Source organism: Bombina bombina, chromosome 10 (assembly GCF_027579735.1).
Source record: "Bombina bombina isolate aBomBom1 chromosome 10, aBomBom1.pri, whole genome shotgun sequence".
Taxonomy (NCBI): domain Eukaryota; kingdom Metazoa; phylum Chordata; class Amphibia; order Anura; family Bombinatoridae; genus Bombina; species Bombina bombina.
In genome coordinates, this window is record NC_069508.1 from 45,982,744 (window position 1) to 46,001,198 (window position 18,455).

The 18,455-nt window shown below is 37.8% G+C and overlaps 1 protein-coding gene across 1 annotated transcript in view; it reads right to left on the bottom strand.

The window, feature by feature from the left end:
• Window positions 1-9,395: 9,395 nt before the first annotated feature.
• The window catches only part of LOC128641407 (DBIRD complex subunit ZNF326-like), a 23,500-nt gene continuing 14,440 nt past the window's right edge, over window positions 9,396-18,455 (bottom strand). Inside the window, exon 4 of the mRNA XM_053694030.1 lies at window positions 9,396-9,846. Coding sequence (XP_053550005.1) covers window positions 9,727-9,846 — 120 coding nt within the window. The 3' untranslated portion in view covers window positions 9,396-9,726. The remainder of the gene's footprint in view (window positions 9,847-18,455) is intronic.

The following is an 18,455-nucleotide window of genomic DNA, read 5'->3' on the forward strand; positions in this document are numbered from 1 at the left end:
CAGAAACTTAGATACAAGGTCATTACAGAGGTAAAAAGTATATTTCTATAACAGTGTTTGTGTAAAACTGGGGAATGGTAAATAAAGGGATTATCTATCTTTTTAAACAATAACATTTTTGGTGTTTACTATCCCTTTAAGCAACTTCTAATTTACTCCTATTATCAATTTTTCTTTGTTCTCTTGGTATCTTTATTTGAAAAAGATTGGTGGCTAAATGTAACCAACAATCAGCAAGTGCTACCCAGGGTTCTAAACCAAAAATGGGTAAGCTCCTAAGCTTACATTCTTGCTTTTTCAAATAAAGATAGCAAGAGAACAAGGAAAAATTGATAATAGGAGTAATTTAGAAAGTTGCTTAAAATTGCATGCTCTATCTGAACCATGAAAGAAAAACATTGGGTTTCATATCCCTTTAATATTACAGTGATTGGTTATGCAAAACTAGGGAATGGGTAATAAAGGGAATATCTATCTTATTTAACAATAATTCTGGAGTAGACTGTCGCTTTAATTTTAATCCTTGCACCCAGAAAACTGGAAGTAGATAGGTTTAGATATATTTGGGTTTCTAAAAACTCCTATGGGTTGTAATCACCTACAGAAAAAAAAGACAATTAAATAGTTTTGCTAGACTCTTGGTTTGGAGGTGAGTTTATAAATGAGTAGTTTGAGATATCAATTTCTAAATGCTAACATTTCCCATAGTAAATAAATGAAGTTGACAGTTTTTGCTGTTAAACTGCCTCTTATCTCAGTGCATTTTGACAGTTTTTCCACAGTTAGACATGGTTAATTCATGTGTGTCATATAGATAACATTGTGCTCACTCCCATTATGTTATTTAGGAGTCAGCACTGATTGGCTAAAATGCATGTCTGTCAAAAGAACCGAAATAAGGGGGCAGTCTGCAAGGGCTTAGAAATAAGATAATCAAGGAGGTACAAAGTGTAATAATATAACAGTATTTGTTATACAAAACTGGGGAATGGGTAATAAAGGGATTATCTATCTTTTTAAACAATAAAAATTCTGGAGTAAACTGTCCCTTTAAGCTCGAAGATGGTGGCTACCAAGATGAAGTTGAGGATCTTGTGGCACTTGTAATGAGGTTAAAATACAATAATGGATTAAAAGAGAGCTGCATGCCCAGGACGAAAAACAATAACATGATGAGTACTAACCATGTTCCTGGGGTTATACCCAGCAGTTTATGCACCTTTCAATTTAAAAATAAAGTTTTTTTGTTTGTTTTTTGGTGGTGGATGGTATTTTTTTTTTATAATAGGAATCAGAGGAATCAGCTTAATAGTTTTCCCTGGGATTTGAAAAAGACAGAAGTAGATGGTTTACATGTAATTATGTAAAATAATAAAAACAAAAGCGAGTAGTTTTTTTTTATTTATTTTCAAAATGATTTTTTTTTTTTTTTTAAAGTTTCATATACAAAACCCTGGAAACATAAAACATGCAAGTTTTTCTAAAGGCTAAGTATGACTTATGTATAACTAATGGATTGTAATAGTTCCCAAAGGCTCCTACTGCAACAGTGCAATATACAAACTGCAATAATATGAATAACAACAACAAAAAGGTTTTCTGATGAATTGAAATACCATTTATAATTGTGTTTAATGACAATTATCTCACAAATAGAAGATAAACAATCCTCACAGCTTTCCTAACGGATTGTAATAGACTCTGAAGGATCCCACTCCAATGCATGCATGAATTTGCTGATGTTTCTATAACATTCTATAACTGCAGTCAAATGATTAAGAACAAAAGGAAAAAAGATGTGTGCCCATAGGGGGCGCCTCTTGTTAACTCAATAATACGAAATCAAACAATAAGACAAACTTAAACATAAAGTCCATAAAATATGAAACAGGCAGCTGTTTGTCAAATGATGGTCAAATCCTGGTACTTGGCAATCTGGAGAAAGAAAAACAAAGGCGCCACAATGGCCTAGTACCACCAAAAAAGATTATGTAAATTAATATAGTAAGAGATATACTCACAAGAGTATTGCACCCAATGGTCAAATTGATTAATGCTGCTCAAATTGTGTACATAATATTTCCTATACGTCTACAGGTATTGCATTCTGATTGGTTGGGTACATACTTGTATGTTTTCTAGGCATCTGCACAATTTCGGAAATATGGCCACAGGCATCGGCAATTGGCACATCTGTATGAAAGTGCAACACACAAAGATTTGGAGTTGCACAAATATATCTGGCGCAAAGAGCCACTGCAGCCATATTCGGCATTCATTTGCCAAAGCCACCCATGCCTACTGTTTTCAGTGCTTTGGGTTAAAGTGCTCTGTATCCAAAGAGTTAAAACTATCATATACATGTGTCTAATAAATAAATATATATATATATATATGTGTGTGTGTGTGTGTGTGTATATAATATATACTGTGTATATATATATATATATATATATATATATATATATATATATATATATATATATAATCCTGGACAAATGGATGCACTCTCAGGTCTTTTGGTGAAAAAGTAAATACTCTTTAATGGAACGTTTTCGGGGAATTCCTCCCCATCATCAGCATAAACATGTAGTGCATTAAACAAACTTATATACAAAATAAAGTGATTAGATCATTTAAAATACCTGTGTGATTAAGTGTACTCTCAGTGAAGTGGCGCCAAACAGTGTATGTGTGGAACGCATATCCTGCGTTCCATTGTGTGAACCGGAAGAGGTTAAAGTGGTTCTATGTCCGGTTATTATAATTATAATAAAATAAAGTATAACATAAGTATAATGATGTCATATGACATAATTTGTAAAGTATAGTAGTGTACATAAGTGGTCCGTTATATATATTGCTGCATATTTAATAGTGTCACTCTCTGTGCGCAGCTTGTATTTACATATGGGAACTTCCCTTTTTCATTATCTCTTGTGTGCCCGTGTGGAGTATCTTGGTGCATTTACCTATTATTCTCCTTTGTGCTTAACCCTGCTTATAAATTTAGTATAAGTCTCACCCGATCGTTTCTAAACCTTATCAGGGGACCGCCGTCTTATCCTGGTTGGCATGGTGACCGGTTGTTGTGCCGGATCTACTTAGGCGGATGGTTCTATTTACCCCGCTTATAATATTACTTAGTTACTTGGTTATTTAAATAGGTCTAATAACCTAAAACTAATGAATTTACATTGGCATGTTTTGCTTATACAGTAAATGTATCCTCCACATGCCCTAGAGCCCATATGATGACTATTATTGTGCCAACCTGTTGTTAAGGGCTACCATTATCAGGGATAAAGAGGGGGTATAAAGAATATTCTCTAATTAATATTGTATAGGATTCCTTGTCCGTTGTCCCTGTTACAGCTTAATGCTTTACTTAGGTATCTATGTGGGCAAGTATTATATATATATATAAAGAAAAAATGAAATTAAAATGAAAGTTAAAGTTAAAATTAGAATTTTAAAACATGAATTAGTTAGAGCAACCCTGGTGTTGTTGCTTCTATGTACACTAAGTGTTAGTGTTATGTATATTGGTTTTGGTACTGTTCTATTTGTTCTAGATTATAGCTATCCTTTCTTTTCATCCATACCCCTTGTAGGCAGTTTGTTAGTTCTAAATTTCTTAGCATGTGTTGAACAAACTGTTAATTCCATATTTAGGCATATGGCATAATTCTGGCACATTGCTAAGTAAGAATTTCCTTCAGAGTTTAAGTTTTGAATGGAGTGTTGTATAGTAGTCCCAGTTTAGTGACCCTGCTAAATGTCCATTCACAACCTGTCTTGCATGGTGCTTAGAGTGGTGTTTTCTTCAAAATGGGGGTTATTTCCATCCCCTAATGTTTTATCTGTCCATGGTTCACTGTTATGTGGCTCTGTGGTATCCGTGGTTAATTTCCTGTATCTTGTATGGTAGAGTTGTCATCTGGATTTAGTGTCGATGAATATTAGCCTTAAGGTTGCTCCATAATTTAAGTATACATGAGTGAATATGGGCTATTGGCTAAGGGGGACCGGGTACTGTTGATTAGAGGGGATCACCTCTGTGCCCCCCCCCCCCCAAAACAGGTTGTGTGCCCTGCACTGAATAGTCTACCTCTAGAGGGGCCTGACTTCCAGTGCATCGCCACATTATACTCAAGGTCCACACACCATGCCCCAGTATGTATCTCTACTTAAATGAGCGCCTTAAAGTCTGGTGGAGAGTTTAGTCCTCCTGGGGCTATAGTGCCCAATCTATACATCCACTCTGCCTCTCTTCTTAGCAGGGCCTTGTTCCGGTCACCCCCCCTGTCCAGGGGGGGGGACATGGTAAATCAGGATGTACCTGATGGTAGATACTTGATGTCCCATTCTTGCGCAATGCCTGGCCACTGGTTGGTCCGAATCTCCTTGGTCCAATGCCTGTCCTATGGCCCGTCTGTGGTTGGCCATCTTTTCGCGGAGTGTTCCGCTCGTTTTACCCACATAAAACCGGGCACATGGGCAGAATAAAAGGTATACTACAAATGCAGTGTTGCAGGATATTGAGTGTTTGATCTTAAACACTTTGTTTGTATGCGGATGGTGAAAGGTCTTTGTTGCCATTAGGCCATTGCATGTTGTGCACCCCAGGCATCGGTATGAGCCTTTGATGTTAGTGTGAGCTGTATCCATGTAGCTAGGTTTAGGGTCTGTTCGTACTAGGATATACCTGAGATTAGTGCCCCTCCGGTATGCTACCATCGGTGTCAGGTTGTGCGTAAAGGTCAGTTTAGGGTCAGTTTGAACTACTGGCCAGTGTTCTCTTAATATTCTGCCATCCATTGTAGTATTAGGTGAGAAAGTTGTTGCCATTATCAGTTTGTTGGCTTTCTCTCTTGGATTGTCCTTATATATCAGGCTGTCCTGGGTATATGGAAGGACTTTTTCCAAGGTGTTGTCAACTATCTGTTGTTTGTAACCCCTCTGCAGAAATTTGTCCCTCATGAGTTGCAACTGTGAGACCCCTGTGGCAATGCTGTAATTGTTGCATATGACTCTAGTCATCTGGGACTTGACTATGCCTTTTAGTAGGGCTGGAGGGTGACAGCTGGTGGCATTTAAGATTGAATTTCTGTCAGTGGGCTTACTGTAGAGCGTGGTTCCTAAGACATTACCTTCTATGAAAATGTTGAGGTCTAGGAATTGTATCTCTTTGTGATGGTGTGTCATTTTAAATCTCACTGGTGTGGGGGTGCTGTTCCAATCCCTGAACCAGTCTAGTAGTGCCTGTTGTCCCCCTCGCCAAATCATGAACACATTTAACAAACGTTTACTTGGCATACATGGACACTCAAAATATGTTCATATGTAGAGGTTTAGATTTCAGAACACAACTCCTTACTAGTTACTTAACCCCTTCATGCGGGGGTGCAAGTGTTTAGATCAGAACAAAGTTGGAGGAAAAATGAAATCATGCGATTGTTGTTGCAATCATGTGATTTCAAGGCCGGCTCAAATCATGCAAGACTGCCTACGCTACTAGGCACGCCCCCTAGACCAATTTTTACTGCACAAAAAGGGTAGGCTGCAGAACGACATATAAGGTAAGACATTCCATGCAGTCCTAACAGCCTTAAAGGGACATTAAACACTAAATGCTAGATAAAATGATGCATTCAAAGAAACAATTAGTCTGAGAATAACATGTAGATATATTTACATTTTCATTAGCTGTTTAAATATTGACTAAACAAGTGTAAAGTTTTAGTGTCTATAAAACAATGGGAGCCGCCATGTTGTAACTTAAGTTACCTTCTCTGCTGTGGCCAATTACAGACATTTATAAATAGGTCACTAGAGTGTGCAGCCAATGGCTATGTGGAATATAACAATGTTCTGCACGTCCAATTCTAACATGAACTGAAAATGTCACAATTTCAGAATGTTATTACAGGAAAAGGGGACAAAATAAATAATGAAAGTCGATTGCAGAGATATTTTTATTTCTATAGTTTATCATTTTATATTACCATCTCAACGTGTTTAATGTCCCTTTAAAGACCAGCGCTGTTAGGACAGCATGGAACTTCCTAACTGAATAAAGAGGTTAAAGGGACATGAAAACCCAACATGTTTCTTTCATGATTCAGATAGAGCATGTCATTTAAAAATAAATTAAGCTTCCAATTTACTTTAATTATAAAATGTGCTTTGTTCTCATGTTATTCTTTGTTGTAAAGATATCTAGATGGGTAGCGTGCACGTCTGCACCACTACATCACAGGAAAAAGTGCTCTTGCTAATGCATGATTGTTGTAAAACTATTGCTATATAGTGTTGCAGATGTGCACACTTATGAACTTACCGTCCTGCTTTTCAACAAAGGATAACAAAACAAGACAATTGTATAATATAAATAAATTGGAAAGTTGTTTAGAATTGTATGTTCTCTCTGAATTGAATCATTAAATAATTTTTTTGGAAGGGTTTATGTCCCTTTAAGGAAGAAACACCACGTGCTCTAATGAGTGTAGGCAGCGAAGTATCTATGTCAGTCAATCCTTCTCATTCCTACAGTGCAATTATTTATCAAAATCTATTCTTGATTTTTATAGAATCATAATGCAAAAACACAGTATGAATCCTCCTGAAATCTGATGTATTCAGTATAGTTGCACAGATACCATTTTTTTAAGACTGAGTACAAGTACCAATACTTTTTTCAAGTACTCGCCAATACCAATTACCAATACTTTATTGTCATGTGACAGTTTCCCAAGCACAATACAGAGACTAATGATTTAGTTACTCACACAGACACAAAACACTCTGTCACACAGACACACGCTCTCACAGACACACTTTGTTGAAGGATCAGCAATGTACTACTGGGGGCTAGCTCAACAAGTTAAGTGAGCTAATTACAGGATAAATGTATGTGCAGCCACCATCAGCTAGCTCCCAGTAGCGCATTGCTGCTAGTGAGCATATAAACATGTGTTTCAACAAAGGATACCGAAAAAACAACTTTCTGAATAATTTTGACTTTACTGTCCCTTTAATCAGTGTATAAAATTCAAAAGGAGTTTGCATGGAGTAAAATCTGTGAGAGAATTGAAGAGGTACTGCCAATGCCTAAGCATGCTAGGGCTGAATAAACCAAACATGCTACTGTGACACAATATAATAAATCCGCTGCAAAATTATGATTTACACTGAAAGAGACAGTCTATAAAAAAAGAAAGCATCATTTTTTTTTTTTAATGTAAAATCCTGTCCGGAAAGCCAATAATAAAAATGTATTCAGTTCTACACAAGTACACATGCCCTGCTTCACAAATTCAAGGTTGATTTTACCAGTTTTTGTAAGGGCAGGTGTTCCTTTTAAAAGCCAGAAAGCTTTAAAAAAAAAAAAAAAAAAAAAGATTTATAAGATCATGAGAAATGAATTTGCTCTTAAAAAGAGTAACTTTACTCGAAAAGAGAGAAATTTGAGGTGAAATATTTTGTAACAGGCAAATTAACACACTGCATCAAAAAATTAAACAACGCCATAAATATTAAGAATTCATATAGGGAGAATAGCTTGTTTCAACATTACTGAATTTAAATTTGTTTTGTGTACCCTGCAGAGCTAAATATATTTGAAAAAATGGTCCATAACCATATTTTACAAAATGAATAAAATATAAATAAAACTGTGGTCTGAAAAGCACTGCAGCATTCTGGGAGTTGAACTTTGACTACCTACATTTGATTTAACTTTTATTTGAAATTATTAAAAAAAACACAAACAAAAGAAAACCCTTTGTTTAAAAATAAAATGCTCTAAGGAAAGGACCATTTTATTTTATACTTAAAGTCTCCTTTATTAGCTTGTGCCATATTTTGACACGTATGAAAAACGTATTGAACGTTGTGTAGATAACTTGCTGCCAAAAGTCTTATATCACTGACACAGATAACAATATGCAATTGCATTGAATATGAAACAAGCACACATTTGTTTAAATTAGACTGGGACCACAATTATGCCCAATTTTTGCTGTGATACAAAATTATGCATATACTGATCATCATCATAGATCAGCTAACCTCAAACTTCCATGCGCTGTCGCTTTATTGCCCTCTCTCACTAGGTCTGCACCCCCCCCCCCCTGAAGTGCGCTCTCCTGAAACAATTTGTGTTAGCGCGGCAGCACGAAAGGCAGAAGCTCTCTCGCGTCACGTCCCTTCTTCCCTCAAAACTGTTCTAAAAGTATCGGTAGAGGTATCGGAGCATTTTGCACGAGTACTTGTGCAAATGCTCAGTATCAGCACCGATACCAATATCGGTGCATTCCTAGTATTTAGTAACAGACTTCGGCTGCACAGATTATAGTCATCTAGGAAAAGTAAACTTTCAGCCCACATCTGCAATTAGGAGAAATTAGCAGTTTTTTTAACATCTCAAATTATCTTTGACTTGACGGTCAGCAACAACAAAATGTTAAAAGGACCACTAAACACAAATTATAAACTACATGATTTTGAACCTTCATATCAGAGAATAATTTTACAATGAAAACAGCAGCTTTATTTTGTCAAATAAGTATATTGTGTTATGTTTATTAATTTTACTAATTCCCCCCCCCCCCCAAAGAAAAGAACCCTGCTAACCAATCACAAACTAATATACAGATAACGCACAAACTCGGTTTTGCACATGTGCAGTTGAGAGAGACTGGGGAAGCCTGCCCTTATCTCTTCCCTTAAAGTGAATGTAAAGTTTAATGAAAAAGTGCCCAGTTTTTAAAAATACAGGGGCACTTTCATTCATTAAACTTTACAATACAGCTTCTTTTTTAATATACTTACTTTTCTTTAGGGAAAGCAGGCTGACAATCCTCCGTCCGCATCTCCTGCTATAGTAAGCACATAGATGACTAATCTGGCTTCCTGCAATCGTTGAATGGCCCCATGAGCTGGACGCCAAAGGGGGCACGCAATAATTGGAGGAAGCCGGATTTGCCATCGATTTGCTAGCTATAGCAGGAGGTCCTGGTGGAGGATTCCCGGTCTGCTTTCCATAAAGCAAAGGTAAGTATTAAAAAAAAAGAAAAAAAAAAAAAAAAGAGGCTTCATTGTAAAGTTTAATGAATGAAAGTGTCCCTGTTTTTAAGAGTATTTTCAAAAACCAGGCACGTATTCATTAAAATGTACATTCTTTATAAAGTGGTTTAGCACTAATAACTATTGCAAAGAATGATTCTCCTATCATGATTGTTGATGCAATACTGATAATCCACCTTTTACAAACATGTGAATGAATCACACCTCCCTGGGAGAAAGTAAAACAAGCAAACATTTTAGACCTATTTTACTACAAAAGGCAGCAAAGTAAATAGTGAATGTATATTCACTATAATAATGAAACATTTTATGTGGTGTTAAAATGTCAAGTTTAATGGTCCTTTAATTTACCATGATAGACTATGCTTTTTTTAAAACATCATAAAAAGAAAGTCTTACGTATTTTATTAATAAATTACAAGACCCTAATATTTACAGCCATGCATATTACAATGGAAATGTAACATTAATGGACATACACAGAAGTTAAACAAAGTAGTATATGTTTAATGTGTAATCTAAAGAAGACAAATACAAAACTGTTCGGCTTGTCTTCAAGACTAAAGAAACAAAAACGTACTATTAACATTTAAAAAAGAAGACTTTTTAAAACACTGGTTGACATCTAGACACGCATTATTCATCTGTAGGCATTGCTGCAGTTTCTTCGGAATCACTTTCCTCACTTTCTGCATTGTCATCACTTTCAACGGTCACATCTACCTGATCATCCTGGGTGTCAAATGGATTCTCACCCTATAATAAAATGAAAAAGTTAAGATTGACAAAAGAAATAAGAAGTTGTGAGACTTTAAAAGTTAATGTAGACTAATACATAGGGCAAAACGTATCATGATTGCACATGAACATGCATGCCTGAAATTGCCACTTACGATGCTCCATTGTATGGTGAAATCTAACATTTCGCAAGAGCTTTCAAGTGCAATGCCACCCCCTGTTCCTGCAATTCAAAAGCATAACAGCAGGTCATGTTAAACCCCCAGAATCAGTAAGTGTTTGGGTGAATGTTCTTGTCCCAACTGAGGTGGCGGAGAGGCAAAATAGTTTCTGCTTCTAAAATGTATGGCTGCTCCATATAACCTCAAAAGTTGTGAATGCAGCTTAAAAGGGACAGTCTGCTCTAGAACGTTTGTTTGAAAAGATAGATAATCCCTTTATTACCCATTTCCCAGTTTTGCACAACCATGACTTGACTCCTTATTTCAGTTCTTTTGACAGACGTGCATTTTAGCCAATCAGCGTTGACTCATAAATAGCTCCATGGGAGTGAGTGCAATGTTATCTGACACACATGAACTAGCGCTGTCTAGCTGTGAAAATCTGTGAAAATCTGTCAAAATGCACTGAGATAAGAGGCAGCCTTTAAGGGCTTAGAAATTAGCATATGAGCCTACCTATTACCATTTACCCCACAATAGAAACATAAAGCTAATAATCTGCTAGATAAAATCACAATTCTCCTTGCAGTAGTTTAGCAATGCAAAGCATTTGTGGTCAGTAGGAAATTCCTTTCCAAACACAACTTAACTGAAATGATTAACTGGTAGAAAAGTTGTGAATTGAATGTGTCCTCATAGCTAATCCAAAAGAGAAAAACGGCTAAATCTGAGTGAACAAAACACTTCCCAGCCTAGTACTTAAAAGCAGGTAGCTAATCCTTTATCTAAATGCTGCAGTCCTCTTTCACTATGCCAGCCTGTGATATGGTAAAGAACACATTGTCAGAATATTCTTATTTACTGTATACACAAAATAAGTTCAAGTGATGGTTTCCAGTTCGTATAATCGGATCCAGAATGGAAACAAGTTTTTAGATGGACTTTATTTATTCTAATGAACATTCGCTATAACTTGCCTTTTAATATCAATAACATTTTAATAACTAGCTCTCCAGCCATCCACTTCAAGAGGATTTTTTTTTTTTTTTTTAAGTGGGCGGCTGGAGCGCAGCCTATTAGAATTTCACCTTCCATCTCTTTTCTTTTACAGCTTCTAACAGCAGTCTTTCAGATTTGCAAGTATAAGTCCTCAATCCTTCCCACCACCTCCCATCCAGGCATTTTCTTTAAAAGGGACATTGTACAATAGATTTTAATTTGCATAAATGTTTTGTAGATTTATATAGCTAATCTGGGAGTATTTTTGTAACAATGTATAGGTTTGCTTATTTTTTTTTAAACAACATTGTGCTGATTTTCAGACTCCTAAACAAGTCCCAAAGTCAGATGTATACACTCATTTACATAAACAGGCTCAAGCAGGAGTCTGTAATCTGTCTTTTCATATGCAGGGGTGCGGTGAAAGAGTCTGCTCTGTTTTCCCAGCCCCTTTCACTGGGTGTCCCAGCCTAACCTCATCAACTGTGCTAAACTGGGAGCGTCTACGTAAGCTTTAAAAAGGTTGTATACTGTATTTTAGATAAGTATCTGTGCATATTCTTCCTTATAGTGGTGTCTATTACATGCAGTTCTATGAAAATTGGTGTATACTGTCCCTTCAATATTGAACTTTACAACAGTAATTAGTTGCAGCTGTCACGAATGATCCAGGATAGAGAAACTACTTCACAGCCTCTTTACTGACACTACCACATTCTGATATGCTTTTGCAAACCTCACTTGTCACACATTTTCTTTACTTATTAGCTTCTGTGTCCATTCCCTCTCCTATAGATTGTAAGCTTGAAGGCTGCTTTGTAAGTAAGCGAACTACTACTGATAGTGCAAACAATGTGTTATACAAAGGAGAGTAATGCCCTGCCCTTGAGCTACAAATGTAGCGTACCCTATTTTGTACTTGTCTGTGTATGGGACGCATTCCACTAGTATTTTGAACTTTGTATAGTGCTGCGTAATAGGTTGGTGCTTAATAAATAACCAATAATGTATCTTCGTTAGATTGGATAAATTAAAGTCCATCTAAAATAGTGTCCGTTCCAGATATGATTACACGAATTGGAAACTTTGTCACTCCAAATACAGTATTGAATATTTCATTTTCTTTGTATGAAGAAATTAACTCAAACTTTAAGTTAACAAACACACAAGTTAAAGTATTGCTTAGAATACAAGTGCTCGTAGATTTCTGCCGGAAATATTTTCCTGTACATAGCTAGCTAATCTAGAGAAAATATCAGAAAAGTCATAATGAAAGTAAACAATTTTACAAGAAAAGGCCAATCCGTAATATGGAGATCCTGAAATTTAAAAAATAAGTTTTTTTTTCTTTTAAAAAAAAATAATAAGATTTTAATAAAATGCATTTTGAGGAAAAATCTATACAAAAAGATAGTTTCTATTTAAGATACATTATAATCTAAAGGTTATTCATTCTAAAGTATAGATTAGTTTTTAATTATATATCAATATGCTGTATGTTTTATGGCTTTACTTTTTATTTTTTTCTTAAATTATTTTCGTTAATTTTCCATTAATTCATTCTCTCCCAGAGGTTTCTGCTAGACTATTTTCGGGAATTTTTCTATCTAGAAGATATCATCACATATTATTGGTTTTGGAGTTGAACACACTGGGCGAGACAGTGACAAGCGGCTAGCTCACAGTAGTTCTGAGCCTATGTATGCTTTTTAACAATGGATGACAAGAGAACAAAGTAAATTAGATAAGAAAACTAAATTGGAAAAATCTTAAAATTTCATGTTCTTTCAAAATCATGAAAGTTTAATTTTGACTTTACTGTCCCTTTAATGCCATTGCTCCCCTGCAAATCTATGTACACAGAATCAACTCATACTAAGATTCAAGAAGTTCACTGAATAGAAGATTGTTTGGAATTGAATACATCTGCACAAGGACTCAAGTGTGAGGAGGTAGGAGCAAGCATTAAACATGAAAAATTAATGTTATTGTTTTAGTTAAATAAAACTATTTAAATTGTTAAACTAGTCATTTTTCTCCTTTAATAAATACAGCTAAAAAGTTGATAAAATATGAATGAATAACTTTTAACTGCAGATCGTTCACCTCCCAGTAATTTCAATGATCAATCTATGCACATCTAGTGATATATAACCAAATTAGTAATGGTCTGATAACTAGAAAAAAAATAATAAAAAAATAATAATAATAATAATAATAATAATAATAATAATAATAATAATAATAATAATAATAATAATAATAATAATAATAATAATAATAATAATAATAATAATAATAATAATAATAATAATAATAATAATAATAATAATAATAATAATAATAATGTTATTCTAAAAATGAAAACCATGATTTAACCTCTTAAGGACATATGACGGAATTTTTCCGTCATAAAACAATTGAGCAAACTGAAAGCTGTGTCCTTAAAGGGTTAAAATCGATATTACTGACTAGTGATTTAAATAAAAAATCACCCCACTGACATAAATCAGTATTTGTTCTGTTTTATAATAAACAAAAAAAAAAAAAAAAAAAAAAAAAAAAGAAAAAGAAAGAAAAACTAAAAGAAAAAGCAGCCAAAAAAAAAAAAAAAAACAGAATTTATGTTTACCTGATAAATTACTTTCTCCAACGGTGTGTCCGGTCCACGGCGTCATCCTTACTTGTGGGATATTCTCTTCCCCAACAGGAAATGGCAAAGAGCCCAGCAAAGCTGGTCACATGATCCCTCCTAGGCTCCGCCTACCCCAGTCATTCGACCGACGTTAAGGAGGAATATTTGCATAGGAGAAACCATATGATACCGTGGTGACTGTAGTTAAAGAAAATAAATTATCAGACCTGATTAAAAAACCAGGGCGGGCCGTGGACCGGACACACCGTTGGAGAAAGTAATTTATCAGGTAAACATAAATTCTGTTTTCTCCAACATAGGTGTGTCCGGTCCACGGCGTCATCCTTACTTGTGGGAACCAATACCAAAGCTTTAGGACACGGATGATGGGAGGGAGCAAATCAGGTCACCTAGATGGAAGGCACCACGGCTTGCAAAACCTTTCTCCCAAAAATAGCCTCAGAAGAAGCAAAAGTATCAAACTTGTAAAATTTGGTAAAAGTGTGCAGTGAAGACCAAGTCGCTGCCCTACATATCTGATCAACAGAAGCCTCGTTCTTGAAGGCCCATGTGGAAGCCACAGCCCTAGTGGAATGAGCTGTGATTCTTTCGGGAGGCTGCCGTCCGGCAGTCTCGTAAGCCAATCTGATGATGCTTTTAATCCAAAAAGAGAGAGAGGTAGAAGTTGCTTTATGACCTCTCCTTTTACCGGAATAAACAACAAACAAGGAAGATGTTTGTCTAAAATCCTTTGTAGCGTCTAAATAGAATTTTAGAGCGCGAACAACATCCAAATTGTGCAACAAACGTTCCTTCTTTGAAACTGGTTTCGGGCACAGAGAAGGTACGATAATCTCCTGGTTAATGTTTTTGTTAGAAACAACTTTTGGAAGAAAACCAGGTTTAGTACGTAAAACCACCTTATCTGCATGGAACACCAGATAAGGAGGAGAACACTGCAGAGCAGATAATTCTGAAACTCTTCTAGCAGAAGAAATTGCAACCAAAAACAAAACTTTCCAAGATAATAACTTAATATCAACGGAATGTAAGGGTTCAAACGGAACCCCCTGAAGAACTGAAAGAACTAAGTTGAGACTCCAAGGAGGAGTCAAAGGTTTGTAAACAGGCTTGATTCTAACCAGAGCCTGAACAAAGGCTTGAACATCTGGCACAGCTGCCAGCTTTTTGTGAAGTAACACAGACAAGGCAGAAATCTGTCCCTTCAGGGAACTTGCAGATAATCCTTTTTCCAATCCTTCTTGAAGGAAGGATAGAATCTTAGGAATCTTAACCTTGTCCCAAGGGAATCCTTTAGATTCACACCAACAGATATATTTTTTCCAAATTTTGTGGTAAATCTTTCTAGTTACAGGCTTTCTGGCCTGAACAAGAGTATCGATAACAGAATCTGAGAACCCTCGCTTCGATAAGATCAAGCGTTCAATCTCCAAGCAGTCAGCTGGAGTGAGACCAGATTCGGATGTTCGAACGGACCTTGAACAAGAAGGTCTCGTCTCAAAGGTAGCTTCCATGGTGGAGCCGATGACATATTCACCAGATCTGCATACCAAGTCCTGCGTGGCCACGCAGGAGCTATCAAGATCACCGACGCCCTCTCCTGATTGATCCTGGCTACCAGCCTGGGGATGAGAGGAAACGGCGGGAATACATAAGCTAGTTTGAAGGTCCAAGGTGCTACTAGTGCATCCACTAGAGCCGCCTTGGGATCCCTGGATCTGGACCCGTAGCAAGGAACTTTGAAGTTCTGACGAGAGGCCATCAGATCCATGTCTGGAATGCCCCACAGTTGAGTGATTTGGACAAAGATTTCCGGATGGAGTTCCCACTCCCCCGGATGCAATGTCTGACGACTCAGAAAATCCGCTTCCCAATTTTCCACTCCTGGGATGTGGATTGCAGACAGGTGGCAGGAGTGAGACTCCGCCCATTGAATGATTTTGGTCACTTCTTCCATCGCCAGGGAACTCCTTGTTCCCCCCTGATGGTTGATGTACGCAACAGTTGTCATGTTGTCTGATTGAAACCGTATGAACTTGGCCCTCGCTAGCTGAGGCCAAGCCTTGAGAGCATTGAATATCGCTCTCAGTTCCAGAATATTTATCGATAGAAGAGATTCTTCCCGAGACCAAAGACCCTGAGCTTTCAGGGATCCCCAGACCGCGCCCCAGCCCATCAGACTGGCGTCGGTCGTGACAATGACCCACTCTGGTCTGCGGAAGGTCATCCCTTGTGACAGGTTGTCCAGGGACAGCCACCAACGGAGTGAGTCTCTGGTCCTCTGATTTACTTGTATCCTCGGAGACAAGTCTGTATAGTCCCCATTCCACTGACTGAGCATGCACAGTTGTAATGGTCTTAGATGAATGCGCGCAAAAGGAACTATGTCCATTGCCGCTACCATCAAACCTATCACTTCCATGCACTGCGCTATGGAAGGAAGAGGAACGGAATGAAGTATCCGACAAGAGTCTAGAAGTTTTGTTTTTCTGGCCTCTGTCAGAAAAATCCTCATTTCTAAGGAGTCTATTATTGTTCCCAAGAAGGGAACCCTTGTCGACGGAGATAGAGAACTCTTTTCCACGTTCACTTTCCATCCGTGAGATCTGAGAAAGGCCAGGACGATGTCCGTGTGAGCCTTTGCTTGAGGAAGGGACGACGCTTGAATCAGAATGTCGTCCAAGTAAGGTACTACAGCAATGCCCCTTGGTCTTAGCACAGCTAGAAGGGACCCTAGTACCTTTGTGAAAATCCTTGGAGCAGTGGCTAATCCGAAAGGAAGCGCCACGAACTGGTAATGCTTGTCCAGGAATGCGAACCTTAGGAACCGATGATGTTCCTTGTGGATAGGAATATGTAGATACGCATCCTTTAAATCCACCGTGGTCATGAATTGACCTTCCTGGATGGAAGGAAGAATTGTTCGAATGGTTTCCATCTTGAACGATGGAACCTTGAGAAACTTGTTTAAGATCTTGAGATCTAAGATTGGTCTGAACGTTCCCTCTTTTTTGGGAACTATGAACAGATTGGAGTAGAACCCCATCCCTTGTTCTCCTAATGGAACAGGATGAATCACTCCCATTGTTAACAGGTCTTCTACACAATGTAAGAATGCCTGTCTTTTTATGTGGTCTGAAGACAACTGAGACCTGTGGAACCTCCCCCTTGGGGGAAGCCCCTTGAACTCCAGAAAATAACCTTGGGAGACTATTTCTAGCGCCCAAGGATCCAGAACATCTCTTGCCCAAGCCTGAGCGAAGAGAGAGAGTCTGCCCCCCACCAGATCCGGCCCCGGATCAAGGGCCAACATTTCATGCTGTCTTGGTAGCAGTGGCAGGTTTCTTGGCCTGCTTTCCCTTGTTCCAGCCTTGCATTGGTCTCCAAGCTGGCTTGGCTTGAGAAGAATTACCCTCTTGCTTAGAGGACGTAGCACTTTGGGCTGGTCCGTTTCTACGAAAGGGACGAAAATTAGGTTTATTTTTTGCCTTGAAAGGCCGATCCTGAGGAAGGGCGTGGCCCTTACCCCCAGTGATATCAGAGATAATCTCTTTCAAGTCAGGGCCAAACAGCGTTTTCCCCTTGAAAGGAATGTTAAGTAGCTTGTTCTTGGAAGACGCATCAGCTGACCAAGATTTCAACCAAAGCGCTCTGCGCGCCACAATAGCAAACCCAGAGTTCTTAGCCGCTAACCTAGCCAATTGCAAAGTGGCGTCTAAGGTGAAAGAATTAGCCAATTTGAGAGCATTGATTCTGTCCATAATCTCCTCATAAGGAGGAGAATCACTATCGACCGCCTTTACCAGCTCATCGAACCAGAAACACGCGGCTGTAGCGACAGGGACAATGCATGAAATTGGTTGTAGAAGGTAACCCTGCTGAACAAACATCTTTTTAAGTAAACCTTCTAATTTTTTATCCATAGGATCTTTGAAAGCACAACTATCTTCTATGGGTATAGTGGTGCGTTTGTTTAAGGTGGAAACCGCTCCCTTGACCTTGGGGACTGTCTGCCATAAGTCCTTTCTGGGGTCGACCATAGGAAACAATTTTTTAAATATGGGGGGAGGGACGAAAGGAATACCGGGCCTTTCCCATTCTTTATTTACAATGTCCGCCACCCGCTTGGGTATAGGAAAAGCTTCTGGGAGCCCCGGGACCTCTAGGAACTTGTCCATTTTACATAGTTTCTCTGGGATGACCAACTTGTCACAATCATCCAGAGTGGATAATACCTCCTTAAGCAGAATGCGGAGATGTTCCAACTTAAATTTAAACGTAATCACATCAGGTTCAGCTTGTTGAGAAATGTTCCCTGAATCAGTAATTTCTCCCTCAGACAAAACCTCCCTGGCCCCATCAGACTGGTTTAGGGGCCCTTCAGAACCATTATTATCAGCGTCGTCATGCTCTTCAGTATCTAAAACAGAGCAGTCGCGCTTACGCTGATAAGTGTTCATTTTGGCTAAAATGTTTTTGACAGAATTATCCATTACAGCCGTTAATTGTTGCATAGTAAGGAGTATTGGCGCGCTAGATGTACTAGGGGCCTCCTGAGTGGGCAAGACTCGTGTAGACGAAGGAGGGAATGATGCAGTACCATGCTTACTCCCCTCACTTGAGGAATCATCTTGGGCATCATTGTCATTGTCACATAAATCACATTTATTTAAATGAGAAGGAATTCTGGCTTCCCCACATTCAGAACACAATCTATCTGGTAGTTCAGACATGTTAAACAGGCATAAACTTGATAACAAAGTACAAAAAACGTTTTAAAATAAAACCGTTACTGTCACTTTAAATTTTAA